The sequence below is a fragment of the Bombus huntii genome, chromosome 10 (genome assembly GCF_024542735.1).
Source record: "Bombus huntii isolate Logan2020A chromosome 10, iyBomHunt1.1, whole genome shotgun sequence".
Classification (NCBI taxonomy): Eukaryota; Metazoa; Arthropoda; class Insecta; order Hymenoptera; family Apidae; genus Bombus; species Bombus huntii.
In genome coordinates this window covers 1,630,490-1,652,185 of record NC_066247.1, presented here as the reverse complement: position 1 = coordinate 1,652,185, position 21,696 = coordinate 1,630,490, and the positions used below count along the sequence as shown (strand labels likewise).

The following is a 21,696-nucleotide window of genomic DNA, read 5'->3' as shown; positions in this document are numbered from 1 at the left end:
TTCTGGAGAAACACCAAGCACCGGTATTCATCCGGATGACGATCAGCAGGAATAAGTTCAACACTGAAATTGCCAACCGAGCAGGAAAGCCTGACAAACTTTTGCGCAACTTAGGTAACAAGGCGAGCTCGTCAAACAATCGCGGTGCTAGGCCACAATGAAACCGCGGTATTGCCAATCGGTTGAATTGGATTTCGGCTCTGGCTTTCGAGTTTCCGTTTGATTGAATCGATAAGGGCCGGGTCAGCCGACTAAGTATAGTTAAGACGCGATTTAGATCAATTAGAGGAACGGCTGTAACGTCCGCACAGATGTTGCCGGGAAAAATTTCCTCGATTTATTACTGAACCTTCCACTGATACTTCGGCCTCGTTCAACACTTCGCGTAATACGCTGAAGCCGAGTCGTGAGTTTACATGCAGCAGCAATTGAACTAGCCACGCTAGCTTTTCTGTAGGTACAACGAGCACGAGTGCGTTGCAACGACTGCAAGGTTTGTTCGCCGCTTGAAATCAGGAAACATTAAGGATGCAATGTAACCTAACTGCAATGGTAATAGATATAGAAACTGTGTTACGTTATTCCAGTTTTAGTATAGAAACGATCGCTAATTGCAAGCTAGGTAAGTTAAGTTTGATTTGCAAATGATGCAAAACTAACGTAAAAACATCTTTACATTGAGAGCTATTTCTAATTAATCCCGATAGGATTCTCGAATATTTTGTCTCGATGCGAATCTCGTTTAAACCGGGCCAGGGATCTTTCGATGTTTTACGAAGATCTTCGACATAAAACAGAAATTTTTTCCAGAAACTAGAAAAATACTATAAAAATGTTTCAAAGTGATCGATATAATTTATTAAAAACTGGAATCTAGTTTTCAAATGTTTTAGAAAACCGATACGAGGATTCGAAAGCTACTGCACGTTCCAGCTCGTTGCCAAATTCCATTCGCCGTTACACGAAAAGTGGCACCACATCCTCGCTCCCTTGCCTCGGAGGAAACGCGATAAGAGTGCAAAGCCTCTGGGAGCCTAGTTTTCCGAATTAGAAGTCAGACTTACTCGAAAGCCACGAGACATTACAAGCTTATTTTGAAACACTGGGCTTCCAGTATGACACAATCAATCGAATATTTGGATATCTACGAATGGATGCTTAAACCAACCGTGATGTAGAATTTGCTTCCATATCATTAGTATTGAATTACGTTATATAATTATGGCAAATCCTTGAATTGATCATTACGATAATTAGTTTATTTTGTACGTCGATTATGATAATTCGGCAATACAATGGAATCTCGATTAACGGAATATCAATTAACTATTACACGATTGATTATGGGCACATCTATCATTGGAAACTTTGGACATGGTCCTTTGTAAGAAAGATTGGAAAGTAGGAATTGAAACAATAAGAGAACTGACTATGACTAAAAGCTAGTAACGATAAGACGAAAAATATTTGAGTTATAGGAAGTAGGTATAAAGTTATTCGGACACCCTATGCCTTACAATATCTAACCACCATATATATAGATGTGACTTGATAGATCCATGTTGAGATATGTCAGGTCACCCAAGGTAAAACGCACAATTTATAACAGCTTGAAGAAGGGAAGAAAAGTCAGATGGGGCACGCGACAAAAAAACGGAGACAGTGGTCCGACTTCTCGAATACTCAGGCACACAATAGAGCCATAAATTAATAAAACCTTGTTCTTGGTTACCTTGACCTTTCTTAACCTTTTTTTATGAATTCCAGGAATTATAAAAAATCAATAAATAGTATGGAACATTCGGTTATACGATAGTGGAGAAAAATGTACCTAGAGAAGAAAGAAGTTTAATTATAGGCGCATTTCTGACCGGTTAACTGGAAGAAAATTGTACGTAATGGTATAATAGCGTAATTATTACTAACTATAAATCGCGATACCGCATGCACAATGGTGCAATTTCCTCGTCAGACGCTATTCTCAGTTTGATGTACTTGGCGCGTACCATGAAATAGGCCGAGTGAATTCGCACATACGAAGATCCTGAACAAGAGTCTGGATGAAGTCAAAGTTTCGCCACCTTCCGCGGAACGATATTATTAAACTTCCGGCAAAGCCGAAAGCGAGCATATTCCTTCGCCGGTCTAAGATTGTAATAGCGAACTCTTGGCCTGCGGCTACATCGAGATTTCTTGGCTGGCACGTCCGGAAACTTGGTGAAATTATTCGCGGCAGCGTGACAACCGAATTGATTAGATCTAAACTTCCACTTCCTTTTCGGATGCCGCGTCATATTGCGGCGAACAAATTATCGCAATGGTTACGTGGCAGAACGCGTCGTGGAAAGTTTCAAGCCCCTGCGAAACGAATCGACGAAAAAATTACCGCCTTCAAATTACCGCCGTTCTTCGCCAACTTGTCGACATGCATCGTGAAATCTTTTAAATTGCAAATTTCCAGTTTTTCCACGTATCGCTGCCACTTTTTATCTGACGAAATCGAAATAAAACTCTGCGGCCTAAAAGTTTAGAAAATTCGTCGTTATCGGAGAAGGATGTTTTTTCCAAGGAAACGAAGAAAGTTCTATTGAATCGAATTAATCAATTAACTTGTACAGATAGTTGCGAAACTTTTCGGTATAATTAAGGAAAGTAGAATTCATAATGTGGTTAATAATAAAATTATATCGTTTCGACTAACTCGGTATTAACAGACAATGCAGAGAAAATACACGTGTGAAAATATTTGAAGATATGTATACGCCATTATACGAAGGAGCTGAAGAAAAAAGCGACGAAGATAAAGGCGATGAAAACCAGATATATCTCACCACATTCTGAATTAATCTACCTACTTTACCAGCAACAAGGCATGATAAATTCTGTTTTCAAACAGATCGTAGAAATATTAAAATGTCAAAACTGACATTAACAATGAAACAAGAACATAAAGATCTAGAAAAGTGATCGAAATACTTTGTTTTTTTTTTTTTTTTTTTTTAGGTGTATCACATTAGACGAGACAGGCAAGGGAATTGTCCAACAAGAAAGAGGGAAACAACCAAAGCACAAAGAGCATACGAAACAATGTCTGTTCCGTGCTGTTGACCACACGTGGATGCACCGGTGCAATGGTGTAACATCTTCAACGACGTTAGACGACGCAATGAACCTCGTTGCATGCTTCGCCAAATTAAATACCATCTACCTTTTACATAATGTTGGTAGGACTGCACGCGTCTAATGGAACTTGGCACTTTTCTCACCGAGTAAGAATACGTTTCCATTTTTTGGAAACTTCCTTGGATGCAACAAATTGCAATCTGCAATTATTATTATGGCTACATTAAGGATACGTATATACACATATACATTGCTAAGTTTCTGCTGGAAAATTAACGAATACGAGTATGTAGGTACAAATACTTTTTGTAGCCACTGAATGAGCAATATTAAACAAAAATCTTCTAAAACAGCCAATATTGCGACAACCAGTAATATTTAAATAATTTATGAACGTAGCAATATAGTAGTAAATAATAAAATATACTATTATTATATTTGTACTTGATAGAAATTGTACTTAATGGTACATTTTTAATTGCGTGTTCATTAAGACGACTTCGAACGTTCTATGAATATTCGATCGAACGTTCATGTGCAAAACTAAAATATGTTCACCGCGCAGGACAAATAATCAGACTCGTAAACAACAATTAGAATTTGACGACAGTCTTTAGATATTCGAGGACTCGCAGGATGTAATTACTCCGCGCTAAATAAGCCCTGATACGTTATCTCTCGCGTGAAGCAATTTGCGCTTAGTAGATGGGTTTTAATTAAAATCGTAATTTTTGTTTCGTGTAATCGTTGTTACAACTACGCCCCGACGTCGGCTGACGTACGATTAACATCGATGTAAATTCTACTGTATTGTTCGCTAGATGAACGTGCGGTACAAGGACAAACCCCATGAAAAATGAAATGTACGGCGAAATAGAAATCGTGACATAGCTGAGCCTCTTTACAGGAAACTTTATGAGGTAGAATGAGACACGAACTGAGCTGATGGATAGTATTGGTAATTTAAATTAATTTCACTAATCCAGGTATGCCAGGTATTGGACAAATTGTACGTCAAAACTGAACTAATTCAGACTGTACACTATAAAATAGAATTAAAATGTATTTCATAGGAAAATCTAAAGGTTTATTCCTTCGGTTTCTGAATTCTGCTTTTCTCGTTTTTAAGAAAGGCGCATCGAGCGAAGAATAGGAGAAATAACGCGATAGCTTGGAAAGTTAATATTCATGATTTGAAACCAGTAGTTAGAAACCAGTAAATATTGATGAATTGAGTTTAGTTTAAATTAGAATGTAATGAAACTTGCTTCCGATTAAACTCTGTGGCCATAGATTTTCAATTACTCGAAATCATGAGTAATTACGTAGAAAACAATTTTCGATTAACTTCCGTTCCTACGTCTGTAGCTTTTTATTTGCTGTCTTTATAAAGGAACAATAATTTGTTTGAAACGCTTTTCTCATCGCTAATGAGTTTATCAAGCGCACGTTTCATTGTAATTATAGTGAGAAACGTCGGATAAATTACCAATGAAATTGCAAAAATAATGGTGGCCGGGCATACACCGTTTAAGCGCGACAGTATTTAGCATAACGTTAATTTAGACGAAGCCTACAGCACGACTGCGTGAAGCAATTATACCAGGGCTAATTAAGATACGCAGATAGTCTAGTAATTTACGAATAATCTCGCGAATATCATTAACGGAAAAGCGAAATGAAATGCGCCACTTTTTGCCTGTGATTTCATATTACCATGAATATTTCCATTGATAAGCGATATCGTCAGAGAGTAAAAACTTCGATTCGTTTTGCATAAATGGGGGCAAAAGTGTTATCATAATAAATATAATATAGAGATATAATTAAGAGTGTAATTTCGGAGATATTAGTAAAAATTATGAATTGCAGCAAAACGAATATCAATTGCAAGCACAGAAATGTAATGTTCCAAAATCATTAAAATTTTGCTGTAATATACACAAAGGAAGTATGTATAATGACACGAATTGGAATGCCCCTACGTTACACAATGTTACTGAAATATCGAGATATTATTATTAAAATATTGGAAAAGCAATATGCCTTTGAGGTCAGAGAGTTTTTACATATTCCAATAGTCTGTTCTTTTTGTTCAAAAACGGTATTGTATAAATAAAATGAACAGTAATCAAATGCGGATATGCACATTTACATTGTCCAACTTCCAAACACAATGCTTAAGTCGCTTCATTTACAAATTTTTGCATAAAGGTATAAATCAACGTGTTATGGGATTAAAATCTTGCTACCAAATATTTGGTTGAAAATATGAAAACAATCGAAAGAGATTTAATGTTAAATTTATTGCTAACCAATCTAACGATACCAAATATTACATTTTCTACTTGCCTTCAGATTTAAAGAGATATAAGGTTAAAGTACGTCGAGACAATAAGTTTTCCTCGAAACAAGACATCGAACTGCAGCTTATAGAAAAAGAAGTGTCACGAAGCGATCGAGCTTCTGGACGAAAGTAAATTTTGCTATAAAATATGAAACGAACGTTTCTCGCCCAGCAGAGAAAACAAGATCGCTTAAAGGAAGTACTTTACTAAAACATGAATTGTAAATGAAGTTAAAAAATTACTTTCGAGGTTAAAGAATTTTAATTATGCGAGTAGTTAAGTTAGTTAGAGTTTCTTATCTCCTCTCCTAGGTCAAAGAATTTTCATCAAATTTTTCATTTTAGATTGAAAACCAAACCGAGTTTCGCGAAAGTTTCATTTGTTGCTTATACTATTCAAAGGATAACATAGCGTTCTATGCAGCATGCTCTAGTAACGTTTGACTATCTTATTTTACTGAGAGTTTTTAAACCCGATGCACGTGTACTACAACTATAGATTGACAGATAATTTAATTTATTTGCAACTTCTGGCTTTGGAAAGCTTCTCTATGATCTAATTCTCGTATTTAACAATTAATTTAAAAGAGATAAATAGCACAGCAACACTTAACATTCATAACCCATTTACATAATCTAGTTTAATATATATACTTATGTATAATATGAAAATCATGTGTGGAAAAAAAATATCCCGAATCTCTCTGTAATTTTATAACTAATTTACATTCTGTCAAAAATAATCGACGCGAGAATAGCGTTGCCCATACTGGCCAAAGCATAACTTGTCTACGCGGCACCACGCATACCAGTATCATCACATATGCTACATGAATTACTCCCTTTAGCACTTTAAATTACCACGTAGGCATGCAAATTTTATACTAATCATATCAGTAAGCTACTTTTATCAGGAAATCTGTTTGTGTTCATCTATTTTACAAACGAAAGAAAGTTTATTATCATTACAGTTTATTATAGGTAGTAATTCACGTGCAAAAGTATGAGTTACTTCCCACGAAGTACAATAATGAAAGCATAATTCAAGTTATTACCGTTCCCAGGAGGTCATTAGCTGGTTAATAACTACAATTTTCAAAGCATGCACATAGTGATTTCGGATATTCAAAATGTTTCGCTTTATCTCCAAGCGATCATATATCAATATTTTTCATCTGTATTTTTAACTGAAATCTCTGCGCGTACTCTAATTTATGTGCTTCAGTGGGTCCGATAAAATATCTATAATTTGAAAATTGTTAATTTATGGATTGTAATCTTTATCAATTTTCGAATAAAAACGAGTAATTTAGCAATCTTTCGTTCCTCGTTCAGCAAAATTTGGTCTAAATATTTCTTGAAAATACACGAAACATTCCATTTATCAATCTAATTTTTAAAACCTTCGGATACCATCGTCCTTTTATTCTCAATTAATGTTTCTAACATCGTTATAATAAATAGACAAACGAATACTTATGCATTTATGAGAAATTTTACGATCCATCAAACACCCTCATTGTAAATTACAACGAATGAAACACCCTCGGTCTAGTGATAAAAGTTGCAGCCTTTTCAATCGCAACATCTCAATGATCCCCCTGATAAATACTACAGAAATAGCTAGAAACATATTTCTCTGAGTCATCTGATTTGCAAAACCGTATAAACTATCCTGCATCAAACCAAAGTACATACATGCCACGCGTTCACCCGCACCATTCTTCAAGCGATATCAGCACGAGTGATATCAGTAGTACAAGTGAACCTCTCAACGCGAACGGAAGTTGTATCACGAGACTAGCCAAAGCATGTAACACGCTTCCGATATGATAAAATAAGCGTCGCGATACGCGTACCGGCAGAGGGGGAGGGAGAGAGAGATAAACGAATTGAGCTCGTGTATCCTTGCGATTCGTGACTTCGAATAAAACCGGCGACCATCATCGTGCGGCGATTCTTAACGATCCTGGGTCGAGCAGTGTTTTTGTCCGGCATGTTGCCTAGATACGTTCAAACGCCTAACTTCCGGCTATACATTAACCCCTTAAGGGTGAGACACGAGCACAGCTAACTGTCCAAAATGCAAAAGCCTGTGTGAGATACGAACACTGCTGACTAACCACTTTTTCTATTAATAAATACAATCACGTTTTCGTATTTATAAAAACGCTTGCTTTCTTGTACCTTCTATCTCTTCCTTTTTGCTTCTCATTGTATTAAAAACGTAAGATGTATTATTAGAGTTAGGAAAAGATATATTATTATACAGCCAAGAAGCAATTCCACTGAAGACAAAGCGTGCATTTTTAACCGGTTAAGTAAAAAAAAAAAAAAAAAATTGTACGCTAATGGGGTTGAAAGTATATACTTATTCATTTCTAGAGCATTACGCTCCTAGATGCAACCTGAGCGCTGCCTCGCCCGCTTGATCATTGTCCTATACTACTGCGCGCCACTGTGAAAGACAATATTTTCATTCTACGCATCACTGTATGCTCTTAAATCGCAAATAGTTATACGGGCGTAAGAACCTCCTACTTCATGTTGCGCATCTTATTGCATTAAAAATGTATGGCATAGCATTGGAATTACGAAAGAGATATATTATAATGTTACATAACCAAGAGGAATTCCTGTAAAAACAATATTCTGTTTCTTTGACCGATTACGTCGGGAAATATTAACCCAGCTGCGTTCTTTAAGTCATTTTCGACTGAATCGCCCCTTTCTGTTCAAACATTTCTTGATTTTCAAGAAAATACGAAAGAATCGTTTTATTGATACGAATGAATTTTATTCGAACTTAAAATATTTTATGTCTCTCTGCTTGTCGGTAGTAAAAGTATCGGATATAGATATTCGAGGAATATAAAAATTGGAATATAACGATTAGAATATAAAAATTCGAGGGCCGTGGCAGGTTAAGAGATTCAGATGGATGCGCTGCGTGAACGCGACTAGCATTAGCGCGATAATCGGAAGTTGGACGACGATCGATTTTATCGGTTCCCGGAAAATAATACGTTAAATCGATCGCGTCTACGCTCCGTAAGACTTTATGGACGTTAATTTTTCTTCGGATATGTATTCCGACGAGCTTCGCATTCGGGGCGAGCACATTCCGTGAAACGCGGAAACATTTTGTCGTTTGTAACTTTAATGATTCGACGGCGGAGCCATTTCGGAAGTTGGATGGAAATTTACGACAGCGCGTCGGATGAAATTGTTAAGGGTTTTATTGGCGTGGGAAAAATGTTGGAATATAAAAGATCGTTTATACGCGAGGTAGCAGTTTTAGATTGGTGGCAAAGGTTGGTCTTTTTGTATTTCATAACTGGTATATTTATTAATTAAAATTGTACGTGGGTCGATAAATTAGATACGAAATTGTGTAGAAAGTACAAAGCGCATAAGTTAAACAATTCAAGCGTATTGTGAAACAAGTTTTTCATATATCCTCTTGGGAAATGAGATAAACGAATTTATTTTAAACGCTGGTTTTAACCGTTGCCTGTTTAATTCGTTGAAATCCTACGTATTTCTACGTACACCACGCCATGTGCAAAAATATCCACATGTGTGGCGCTTTGACCGTTCAGTTGAATTTTAATCTTCATTTCGAAAGAAAAAACGTATCAGGGTATACCGGATGCAAATAAAGTATTGTAAAATACCAAGCATTATAAAAAATACTACACTTTGCATATTATATATACTCTTTCGTATTATCTGCACTTTTGTAGTTTCAAGTTTCTTGGAAACGCCTAAAAACCTGCAGTCTAGTTGTCAACAACGATTCTCAATATCAAGCGGAACACGTCCAGTTGTTTAGGAAGCAATATCTCGTTTCAAAACGGCACGAAATTACGCGAACATCGCAGAGGAGGCAATAGAACGGTTTAAAAGTTAACGAGAGAACAGCTCTAATAAAAGCTAGGCAAAAGTATCTTTCTATTACCTGGATTTACGGCGTGGCAGTGGTTGAGGAGCGGCAGCCAACAGAGCAGTAGCACCGCTCTCTGCATCTGAAACAAAAACCGCAGATATTTTTCACAAGACGTTTAATTGCTATTCCGCAGCTCCCGACCATCTTCTAATATAATTATACGCTGATTAAAACGTACGATGAAAGCTGCTCGACGAGGCTTCCAGGCCCAACCACGAAATCCAATGGATTCGTGGCTGCACTAATTACAAGAAGGAGCCGTGGTTCAGCTCGAGGAACGCGTCACTAACATTTCGGAGAAATGAGCCACCATATACGTGTACAATTATGTACACATATGACATCGATCCCATAGAGATACGAGTCTTACTTAGCCTTGCCACAGTCCTCGAATATCTATATGCCGATCTCACTGTTTTAATAAGCAACTTATTCTAAACTTGTTACGAGAAGTAAATATATTTTGGATATCTTAAGAAAAACTTTAGCACGCAGTTAAGACGGGAAACAATGCGCATTAAGGAAATTTCTTTAATACTTTCCTCAAACTTCTAGAAGTGTATTCAAAATAAGGGAAATATGATTGAGTTTAAAGTAAACCAAAAACACGGTTAAATAAACCATGAATAGAACATCAAATAAGTATGACGAATACAAGATACATTTCTTTCCTCGTTAAATAATTTAAATATTAATAACCTACAAGTTTAAACAGATTTCCTATAAATAGGGTATTAAAGAATAACGTGACGCGGCACATTTTGAAAATTGTTCGCTTAAGGTTTTATTGAATATTCGACTTCGTAATGCCATTTTATCATCAACATAATCTAGAAGTGCATAAATCACAGTTTTTCCTTATCAGGATGCATGGGAATTTGGGACCGATAATCACCACGTCTTTTCGTATTGGTAGCCACGTGACGTACCATGGCACTTTGATCATCCAATTTAGAAACAGTCTGTACAGTCGTGCACAGGTGCGTCGGTACACACAGGGAGGACCAATCCTCCGGTGTCCGTTCTAGCGAAAGCAAATGAACTCTTGAACAGAGGCCTGTGCGCGTGCACGCACGACCGATCTGCGCATATACAGAAGCAGCCGTGCGAAAGACGGCGTATACTGAATTTCCAACAAGCAGACTTTTAACTGTAAAATATCGGAAACCGGCTGAAATTCTTCGTAGAACAGGAAACGAACGGCACGACCGATTTGTCAAATTGATTCGACCGGTGAACGCGTGGAATTTTAAGTTTGCCTCTTAGCCAAACCATCGGAGATACACTCGGGATTCACCGAAACCAGTTTTGCAAAAAGAGAGAACATGCACAATTCCAGCGATTACGGGAGGGGCGATACGAAGTTACTTCGAAACATATCGTTTCTTTTTAGAATATTATGTGTTAAGACCGTTCGCGGAGAGACGTGGTCGCTAGGAAAACGCGTCAGCGAGAGGCGTTAATTTCTCGCTACGATTCGGTTAATCGACGCCGCCTAATAGTCGTTCCCCTGTTTCGGTTAAGATAACAGAGGTGGTTCGATGAATGTAACACTGTATAGTAAGTTATAAATCACCGTTTATTCTAACAACTTGTAAAGAAGATAGTTACGCTGGTGCGTATGTGTAAGATGAGTGAGTGATTGATCTACGGGTGTATTCCCGGTCAAAGGATGTTGACTGTACGAAGGATGGGAAATCAGTGCAGTTCGGTGACGATGCTGTGGCGGAGGAAAGCTAAGGATGGGTGTGTCCAGCGCACGGGACCATCGGATTTGTTGGTGACGATTTTGGCTAAGAGAGTGAGGGAAATAGGCTTCGTTGTTAATTGGTTAAACGAAGGTTGGTGGACTAGGAAGGGTCTTAGCCGCCCTCGAGAGAAAGTAGTTGGTAGGAGGAAAGTTACATCGTACGTGAGAAAAACTCCGTAGAAGACAATGGTCTTTAGAAATGATTCGGAAAACAGATGTTTGTTCGGTTTGAAGGACCTCGACTAGGAAATTCCTATCGAGGGTACGCAGTAAGTATCCGAAGACATCTGATTCGCTGCCTTATAAATATGGGATGGTGTGACGTCAGGGAAGGACGTGGCGTGAGGGGTAATTGTTTATAAACATTGTCAAGATATGTTAATGTTGTCAAGGGGCGTTACCAAGGTTTGTTAAGGGGAAAATGAGCGTGGAAAGTGCTGTCAGAGTGGAATTTATTGTGGTCGAGAGTGTTGTTGTGACGTAGAATCAGTGAGAAACGAATATGCGAAACGCGATGTTATATTCGATTTTGTGAGAGTGCAACGATATTGTGTTTATCATACTGTTTGTTCTGTTAACTTATTATTATAAGTTAACATTCCTACATAAATTTAACTTTAACATGTACAGTCATCCGTGGCATCTTCTTACGATAGATTATGGAAATAAATCGTTCGTTCTTTTGGAACTGATTTAAACTTATGTCGTGAATTTATTTGACTGTATCCAAAAGCTGGATCGTTACTCATTACTCAACGGAACATATAATAGCATCATCGCCATTTAAAATGTTACTTTAAACGCGTCTGTTTTGTTCCTATTTCGCCGGAGTTTCTATAACATTGTTATCCGCTTCATTAACGACGTCGATATTTATTAAACTTTTTCCGCGAGACTTTAATCGCGGTGTTCCGTCGAACGACATTAAATCACGCATTATTCACCGTTCTGGGCTAATGAATGCAACGTGACACGCGTATATGATAAAAAGATGTTTCGGACAAACGAAACAGGACTTTAATCCTGGCAAATAGCGCGTCCGTAAATATGAATTAAGCAAATGACGGGGCTTCATTAAAATTGCACCATCGATTGGTTCCGAATGTGGAGCGATCTCGCACGGCTAAATCCACTTAAAGCCAGCACCAGGGTAGAAAAGCTCGTATCCATCCGCGCGATATTTCGAAGGCGATCCCAGCACAGGGGAAATGTACGTTCTCAGCCATTACAAGCGAATACTGTAATCCAAAATTGCTGTACCGAATGCGATCGATTCTACGCGCTTCTTTATACGAATACCGTGTCATCTCGGAATTTTTTCTTCGATACGGTTGAAGTATTAAACATAACGGACAGTAGGGAAAAAACAAGAGAAGACGAAGATGGTCTGACGGTAGAACTAGCTAACATTTAATATTTAACCAAATATATTATTCGTCGTTGATTAGGATTAAAGCAATAGGACAAAAATAAATAAGTACCAGTAATATACGTACGTCGTGTTTCTGTCTCGATAAAAGTAAAAATTAATATTATAAAAAATTCTTTTTAATGACTGAAAAGACGAAAAATATGATAGTAGTCGATTCGAATGGTTCCGTAGATTTAATGTTAAATTAAAAGTAGTATATACAAGGCTATTCAATGTCTGTTGAAACGTAGAAAACATCGAACCGTCATGAGTTTTGGTCGACAGACGTCGTTTCGCTTTGCGTAAAAAGAATTGTTGACATTGGCGGACAATGGAGACCTCTTTGTAAATGTTTCACTTCCTTTGAAGTCAACCTTCGGTACACCTCTTGGGCAAACACTTAAAACAGCGATATTTTTAGTATCTTCTTTGAGGATTGAATCAAATAAAAGGGGAGGCAGCCGGAATATGCTAATATTTGCTCCGACGCGAGCGCCATAATTTTTTTTCCCCGATGGACATTGATAAAAATTGTTAAAATATTTAAGGAACAAAATTTATTATCTTTGAATAGTGGAGCGATAGTTTGATTTCTTCTGCAGTAAAAAGTTAGAAATAGATCGTCACATTTTTAGGTAACTATTTCCTATTAAATTCAAGATTTAGACGTGGACTTGTATATTTTCGTTGCTAGTGTAAGTTCAGATAACCGTTTAATCGCGCAACTTTTACTGTATTCTTACATTCATACTGTTTATTCTTTTATCGAATAATTTCTGAATACCGGAGTGAAACGTTGGCAAAATTTCTATTGTAATCCGTTAAATGGTCATTTCAAGAAATAAATGAATACCCTACGTAGAAGGTGGAGCGAGCGATAACGATGTTAATCGAAGATCAATGCATGAATTTTGGGAACACTGTTCTGAAATTTTCAAGTTTTATCAGCCTTATTAGCAGGATTAAAAAGATACATGAACAGAAACAAATCAGGAAAACTGAAGTTCGCGGGAACTTTTTCAAAGTTCTAATCAAACGTTCGTTTAACTTTGGATTTGTGCCAGACGATTGCTATCGAAAGTTGGAGAAAATCCTTAAAGCGTTTGCCTTTTAAAATTAACGTTTAAAGTAGTATACATTTCCTCGCGTTATGAAAATATTATTTCAAAATTACAAGAAAGTTAATAACTTAAATAATAATAAAAAAAATTATATTCAAATGCTAGAATTAATGGTATGACAAATAATTACGTTCATATTCTTTCTATAAGGATCTTAATATCGAAATTATAATCGCTGAAAGTATAATCTAACCCACGTTTTAAACCTAGCTTGCAACCTTTTGATAAATCTTTCTCGGCTTCATTTCCAATAAGCAACCAGCGGTTGACAAAAGATTTCCGTAGAGCGACAATTTCACTGAAAATTCTTAAACTCGTTTCGCTGCAATTGTTCGGTGTATGAGAAAAATTTTACGCGCGTTTTCCGTATACAATAAGCACTTCTCGAACGATCGTTGAAGATATCTGAGAACTGTGCAAATGAATCGGTTACGCCATTACGCTATAATTCCAACATCTGGATAAAAGAACGGTCGTTCGAGGAACGCAAACGCCGGATAAATGTTCGTTTAAGACGTTTGTGACCATATCGCTGTGCAACCCTTCGCGAGAATCGCTTACGATATTATCGAGCACAAAAAGCTAAACTTGAAACGAAACTTCAAATATACCACGCTATAACATTCGCTGAAAAATGTTCGGTCCACCTTATTTTAACTATTCTAAAAAATTTAGTAAAATAGCTTGGGTCACCGCGGCAGTCAAAATGTTAATTTAGTTCATATTCCTAAAGCCACTAGGACAGAAGGTCAATAAGAATCGTATTTTTCCCCCTCATCGCGGTAGACTGCGGTGGTAATATCCGTTGCGACAACCATTCGGAATAGGAATGTTGTCCTGTAAATAAATTTCTCGTGACAAAGGCCCAGCCTGGCTACGCTAGGTATATAGTCGACTCGGTGGTCGAACGTTGTTAGTTTCGTTTTGCAAGCTACACGAAATAGGCAGGACAGCTGTTAGGTAAATGTATTTAGTGGTAATTGGCGCGGTTTGCATGTCAAAGTCAGGTAAAATGCGAATCACAAGGACAGCGTGGTATAAATTTCGCAAATTAAACTTTAGAAGCTGTATACAGCGATATATTGACAATTAGGAAGTTCTGCGACGATGAAATACTTTCGTCGATCAGTTCTATGGGGAGCCGGTATGTATAACAGAATATAGAATCAGAGAACTTAACTTTAAATGCTAACTTTCTCAGTAGCTATATAGAATGGCATTCGTCACACGTTTAGTGACGAATTTAATAGCAGTGTCATCTCCAAGATGACTTGACGTTTCTTCGAATCTTATAACATACAGTATCTAGTAGCTGTGTCTCAAAAAATAAAAAAAAATGAAGATCGATTTAGGGCGTGATTCAGGGCGTGAATTTTACGTCGATGTAACGTGAAAAATGTTTTGTAAATTACTTGCGAACTTTTTCAAAGTATAATAATTCAACGTATAATTGCATCCGAACAGAAGATCAAAGTGTCGTAAAAATATCGCTAATTACGACAATAAAAATATAATCGTTGTTTTTATATAACATCAAGCGAGTCAAAATGAATTCATATTTGCGAAACTAATAGTATAGAGCGTACTATTTTCACCGGCCTGACTTCCTGCTGTCCACTGGATGATTAACACGGATGCTGTGGAATGACTGGAAGCACGTTTCGAAGCTACACGTGGGTGGAATCCGGCCTAGATTTTTCATGAAGCCCTTTTCCTCGACGAAATGGAATAAATTAACATCCCAAATCTGGCTCTTTGAGCGGTTACCCCTGAGAACTCCAATAAAACCGGCGTAGAACGATAAATAGAATAGTGGAAGGAGTAGCCATGGCCTCTCCTCGTGCTTTAATAAGCATGTGTCCGACAGAAAGTTCCAATCGGCGAGAAATATCGGTGGTCTGAAAAACTACTCGCGAACGGTAAAATGTGTATTATTTTCACCGTGGAATTCGACTTCGAATAGGCAAACCAAGTTTTAAAGAAGATTCTGCGAAACCATGCAGTTCAATATAGCTCGAGGTTTACGATATTCATAAATAAATTTACTTGAATAGGATCGAGAGAACAAGTATGTAATACATTGAAAATTCTGCCGCGCTACATACCTGAACGAAAGACTGAATCGGCAATGTATCACTGAGTAAATATTAATCGACAAAGATATTACTTGGTATATGTACATCCATACTTAATAGACGCTAAAATAAATCACTTCTTGGTCAGATAAATTTTATATATCACGATAACTAAATATTCCGTCTTGCAACTATCGCGAATATCGTCCAAGGTTATCTTTAATGAGCAAAATCAGTTTGACACCCTCTGTGAAATCGTTAATAAACGTTATCTAGAATGTATCTGCCGAGACATCTGTGTATATCGACACAGGTCTGTGTATATGTATATATGTATAGGTATTAAAGTATATTCTCAGTCGTACACAAGCTGCGTCGCGCTGATACTTGCCCTCGACGCCGTCTCGAAATTGTATTAGCGTCGTCTCGAGTCCATGCAAGAAGTAGGCCGTTCCAGTTGCACTCTCTCGCGGAGAGAGAACGCGGCAAAGGTCAAAAGTGCATGAATTGTTGCGAAGTGCCTCGGTCCTCCACTCGCTAAAGCAGTACAATGCGATCGGTGACCCCGTTTCGTGTTGTCGGCCTGAAAACCACCGGCGACTGCTGACATTAGTGAAAAGCACCGCGATCAACTATATTTCTACGTCTATTTCTCTTCGTTTTATTTACTTTGTTTTTCTTGTGCTTCCCCTTCTCCTTAACGGGCTAATAGACGAAGAGTCGAAAAAATGCGGATAAGTCTCTCCCGATCTTTCCAACTTACTCTCAGTACACGCTTCTGCTACGTTCGATAATAAAATCGACGAATGTTGTGGCTAGACGTACAGTCAGTCACGAAAGCCTAAACACATTCGTCGAAAGCTCCGCTCCCCAGAGGCTTAAACCCAAAAACCGCATCATACAACAAAAAATGTAAAGCGCCGACACATAATACAGCATGGCTACGTCGTACCGCCGCGTATCGGTACCTTTGCCTAACATACCATTATAAAAATTCATGTTTATTGTGAATAATGCACTTAAAAACTGTATTTCTGGACTCGATAAACTCCTTTGTAAAAAAAAAAAAAAAAAAACTCGTCGAATTTTACGTATATGACTTACCAAGGTAACTGACACAATTATTGTTGACGTATTTTTATTAACGTATTAAGAAATCTTGGCGTAGTATTGCATTACAAAAGCTTTAATTTTTTCAACGCTGGGGAAATAGGAGAACATTGAATCTTATGTTAATCTCATGTTAAGCTTGTCATTTTTATGATTTCATCAACATATAACAAGCGTATGTAATCATTGCGGCATTACATTTTATATTTTTATTTTTACTTCAATTTTCCTCGTAAGAAAGAAGGCAAATAAGCCGTATTACAATTTAGCGTTACGTGTCTGAGTGTGTGAAAAAAATTCGTAGAATTAACTTAACTTTGTACCACCATAATATTTTACATTTAAGGAGAGGAAGTGTGCAGAATTTTGTGACCGATTGTACTTTGTACCGTACTTCGTTAAGACCAGTATAATGTAAGCTGGTGAAGTTCTTTGTTGCAATGAACGCGTTTGATCGGAAATATTAATATCGGGAAAAGTAACGATATAAATTTGTGAAAATAATCGATATACGTACGATATGACTAATATATCAAAAACACTGCGCTTATACTTCGTATATACAACTTCTGACGCGTGAACTTTGAAGATCTTTGAAGAGCTTTGAAGATCTCTCAATGAAACGAAAAGCGTTAAAAGCAGTCACTAGGACAAAATTTATACGAGAATGAATCCTTGTTGAATATTTTGCTTTATGCATTAGCGATGAGCGCAAACATGGTTCCGTCGAGCGTTATTTACGAGCTGCCCTTGTCAGCTCGAGTGAGATAGATTTGTATGAATATTTTCTCGTTTTTTCTTGAAATTTTACATTACACTGCTAGTGTCACGTATTCTATTACGAATAAAGACTAGTCGACGCTGAGAACAAAAGAGTGCCTCTTTCCTAAACGATGATCAACAATGGCGTGCCGTTCTGAAAAGAAATCACCAAAGTGTTACAAGAATACGTGTACACATTTCGTGTCACATAAATTCTCTGTTACACTTGTACATCTACAAGCGTCGCGTACATACGCTGAATCTAGATGAAGATTTCCTGAAGGCATCACCCTTTGGAATACTTATTTTTCCTACTCTAAGTATTCGTCGTAAGTTAGGACTTTCGATGAATCATTTTAAGCGACTGGGGGAGCCTGTATATAGCTCGTTCGAATGAAACTTTTGTCAAAGAAACATAAATACCTTGAAAAATTATTTCGACATTTCGTGCTTATTTATGGCATTTACGGGAAAGTTAAAACCTCACAAGTATATAGAATGCACATGATATGCAAAAATGTATAAACTACTCGAAATATAATATCTATCGCAATGTTTAATAGGCCAACCAATTCTCTGCTTAGATTCCATTTTTGGAATTATACTCATAAAAATATGATTTCGCATAAATACACGTGGTACCGCTACAAAAGTTTATTACTATGAGACAGTTTATATCGTGACTGAAACGGGTAACCATCATTTTCTATAAATTTAATCGACACTGTAATTTTTCATTTTGGTCGGAAAGGATGGTGGAATACTTAACAGAAATATCATACATGCACCGTGCAAAAGTGGCCAAAGTATCGGCGTATGTATCTTGTCTGAGTTATCGCGAACGATGAAAACTCTCGTTCGATTGGCTCGCGAAACCCGTCGCGAGCAGCAACCAAGAGGGAGCGATGCAGTTCGATACTCTCGTAATCGATTCCGCCGTTTATTTATTCTCCTATTTCTTCCAGTTTCGGAACGGTCGACCGACTCAGAAAGTACGATCGATCCGTGTAATGAGAGATTCGTATGCCAATTCGATACGACACTTAAAGTCGATTCCTCGCCGCCGATGGAAAAATCGTTCATTGCCGTGCAATACCGCTGCGAACTTGCGCGACACATTTCGCACGGAAAGAAACGGAAGAAAAAGGGGAAAGCGTGTCTTCGAAAATTGCACGCTTCTCCGCGAGTTTCCTACGACTCGGAACGGAAGATTAGGGAAGTAGAACAGGAAGAAACTTATATTTTTAGCGCGAGGCTCGCACGCCCGGAAGGAGAATGGAGATATAAAGTTGCCATTTTCTCTCGGTAGAAAACTAAAACAGTTCGCACTCCCTCGAGCCAACTCGGAAACCATTTTACCCAACTGATACCGATGCGCAATAAATAACTTCTGATTAGAAAATCGATGTTCGATCGTGGTCGATAAAAGAGAACGAACGGTCGAAATATCGTATTGAAGGTCTTCTAAACGCGATGACAATAGATGCTATTAAGAAGTATGAATTGTATTTAATGCCTGCAAAAGTTCTACATGACGTATTAAAAATTTTAAATAATTAACGAAGATATATACGTCAACAGCTTTCATGATAAATAATATATACGTGATAAAATTAAATCATGTAAAATTTACATCGTATGTTGCTCGGCGAAAGCTAATGTACTTTTGAAAATTCCCATTTCAATTATTCCGCGTATCAATCTACAGTATCCAACGTAACTCAATAATGATCTCTTTATTTTATTGTACCAACAGTTTTTCATTATTTCTCGTTTCAATTAGTAATGCTCTATGGTATTGACATCTTGTATCTTGTAATGCCTTTTCCGATAGATTTGATATATGAGATTAGCGCGAATTGCATGGCAGATCGACGAATAACATATTTTTCAATCCAAGATAAACGATATTATTTCGACCCAAATTACGTCGAATCGAATCTGTAGGAGAGTAAAAAGTTAATATTAATTTATTACGATTATTTGTGAGTAATTTCCGAACACTTGCGCTTATTAAATGTGTGATAGGTTGAGGCAAGACGAAAAGCGATATTCCCTGCGAAGTTTCCTGCAATTTGGTTTTATACGCGACATTCACGAATTCTTACGCAACTTCATATTTTTACGAATATAACGGAAACTTGTTTCACTCGATTAAACGTTGTAATAATCATTGTACTTTGTATATTTCACACGTTTTTGAATATTAACGCATTCTGTGCATTTCGTAGATTCAAATTTTGCATAAATCCACGCAAGTCCGCAGTCTACTTATCATAATCGCTTTCCACAATAACTCCTCCGATATCGCACGTGCTCCGCTTACTCGTACAACTATTTAGAATTGAAAACGCCAAGCTCAGGATAATTCCGCGTTCTTCGTAGCAGAAACTCGTTGACAAGCGAGGCACAGACAAGCCCTGGAGCGACGAATTTCGAAAAGGGGGCATTTTGCGACGCGAAAACAATACTTTCTCCAAGCAAAGAGCGTCGCCGGAAACTTTCAGCTCGAGTTTCAAGCGCGTGTATAACTGGTAAGCGGTTCGCTACTGCGCTATAGTCAGAAAGCAGGAAGAAATATTTTTCGGTGGTACATTGTTTGCGCGTCAGGTCACGAACGCCGCTTTCTCACGAGTGACATCCTGGTGTGTGCACAGACGTCAGATAGGCTCGGCCAGCCTTTTTATTCGTCTCCACGCCCTTTGTAGCAAACTAGAGTGGAAAATGACGGTGTGTGTCAGCCGTTTTACGAAATATTATATCGCGTTCTCGTTCGCAGGCCAAAGTGGCCGCGAGCCGGTAACCAGATCGCTTTAGACCGCCTTTTGGACGAGAGAAGCAATTCGATATTTAATTCTTAGACGATACGAACATTCAACTACGCAGGTGGTAAAGCCGAGTTTGCATCAGCCGACAAAGTTTTATTCGTACGTATATCTCGAGAGAACTTTCCTCAATTGCGTTTTTAATTTTCATCGTGAGCTTCAGGGTGGGGAACAATTGTAGCGTTACGTTGTGAAAGTAGTACGAATAAGTGATAGTATCAAGCGAAGAGAGTCATTTTATAAGAAAAGCTTTTACTATGTTATAAATGAAATGAAATTAACGATATACCAAATATCATCATGAAGTACGATGTTTAAAAAATGATGGAAGGAAAATTAAAAAGCGTTACGGTTAACAAATATTCGCATGAATTTGCCACGTGTTTGACTTGAGATTTTTCCAGATTATATAGAAGCAAGTAATTAAAATGCCCGTTAATTACAAATTCCATGCTGCTTATTTAAAGATATTTTATCGAAGTCGAGCACAAACGCAGTTCCACGCGAAATAATCGAGAACAAACTTAACTTTAAAAAAGGTTACGTCAGGGATTTAAAGTTGGCATGACGAAACAGGCAAGTATGAAACAATTGTCCCCGAAGTCCAGGACGGATGCGTTTTGTCAACTGACCCACTACATTCCACTCGCTATAATAACCAGCGTAATTCTGTGAATTTGGTCGACCGCCTCCAACAACAAGATTATGACCTTCGTGATGAATAGCCGTGGAAAATGTAATGCAAGTCTCGACTGACTGGCGTTTTTAATTAATAAAGCGTGCCAGGAATACCCGAGCTATTTTTTCCACTTTTATGTCGAGACTCGCGCCGCTGCACAAAATAGCCTTCTACGCAATTATTATCGTTCTTGGATCGACTACCTTACTAATTGCTACTCACGCGTGAAGCCGTTACGTTGTTATTTTCTTTCTATAAACAAATACAGTGGCTGCAAAAAGTACAATCACACCATATTTTTATAGCATTTACATACTGAATAATTATTTGCAAGAATATTAAATTTCGTGTTATTCGTTGGTATCTTCGTATGATAACAAACAATTTGATACCACGAAAGTGAAAAGTATAATCTGATAAAAAAGGAAATGCTTCATCGAAGAATAAGGGCGTGAGCAAGTATTTTTTGTAGCCACTGTATATGAAAGAAAATATCGATCATTTTAACGCACAAATATGTAAAAGAACTATAATATATCGCTCG

At 37.5% G+C, this 21,696-nt stretch overlaps 1 protein-coding gene across 2 annotated transcripts in view; it reads right to left on the bottom strand.

The window, feature by feature from the left end:
- Positions 1–21,696, bottom strand: part of LOC126870727 (suppressor of lurcher protein 1) — a 527,940-nt gene that overhangs the window by 449,517 nt on the left and 56,727 nt on the right. For both annotated transcript variants that reach the window (XM_050628716.1, XM_050628717.1), the window contains exon 2: positions 9,432–9,498. In XM_050628716.1, the coding sequence (XP_050484673.1) occupies positions 9,432–9,498 (67 nt within the window). The remainder of the gene's footprint in view (positions 1–9,431; positions 9,499–21,696) is intronic.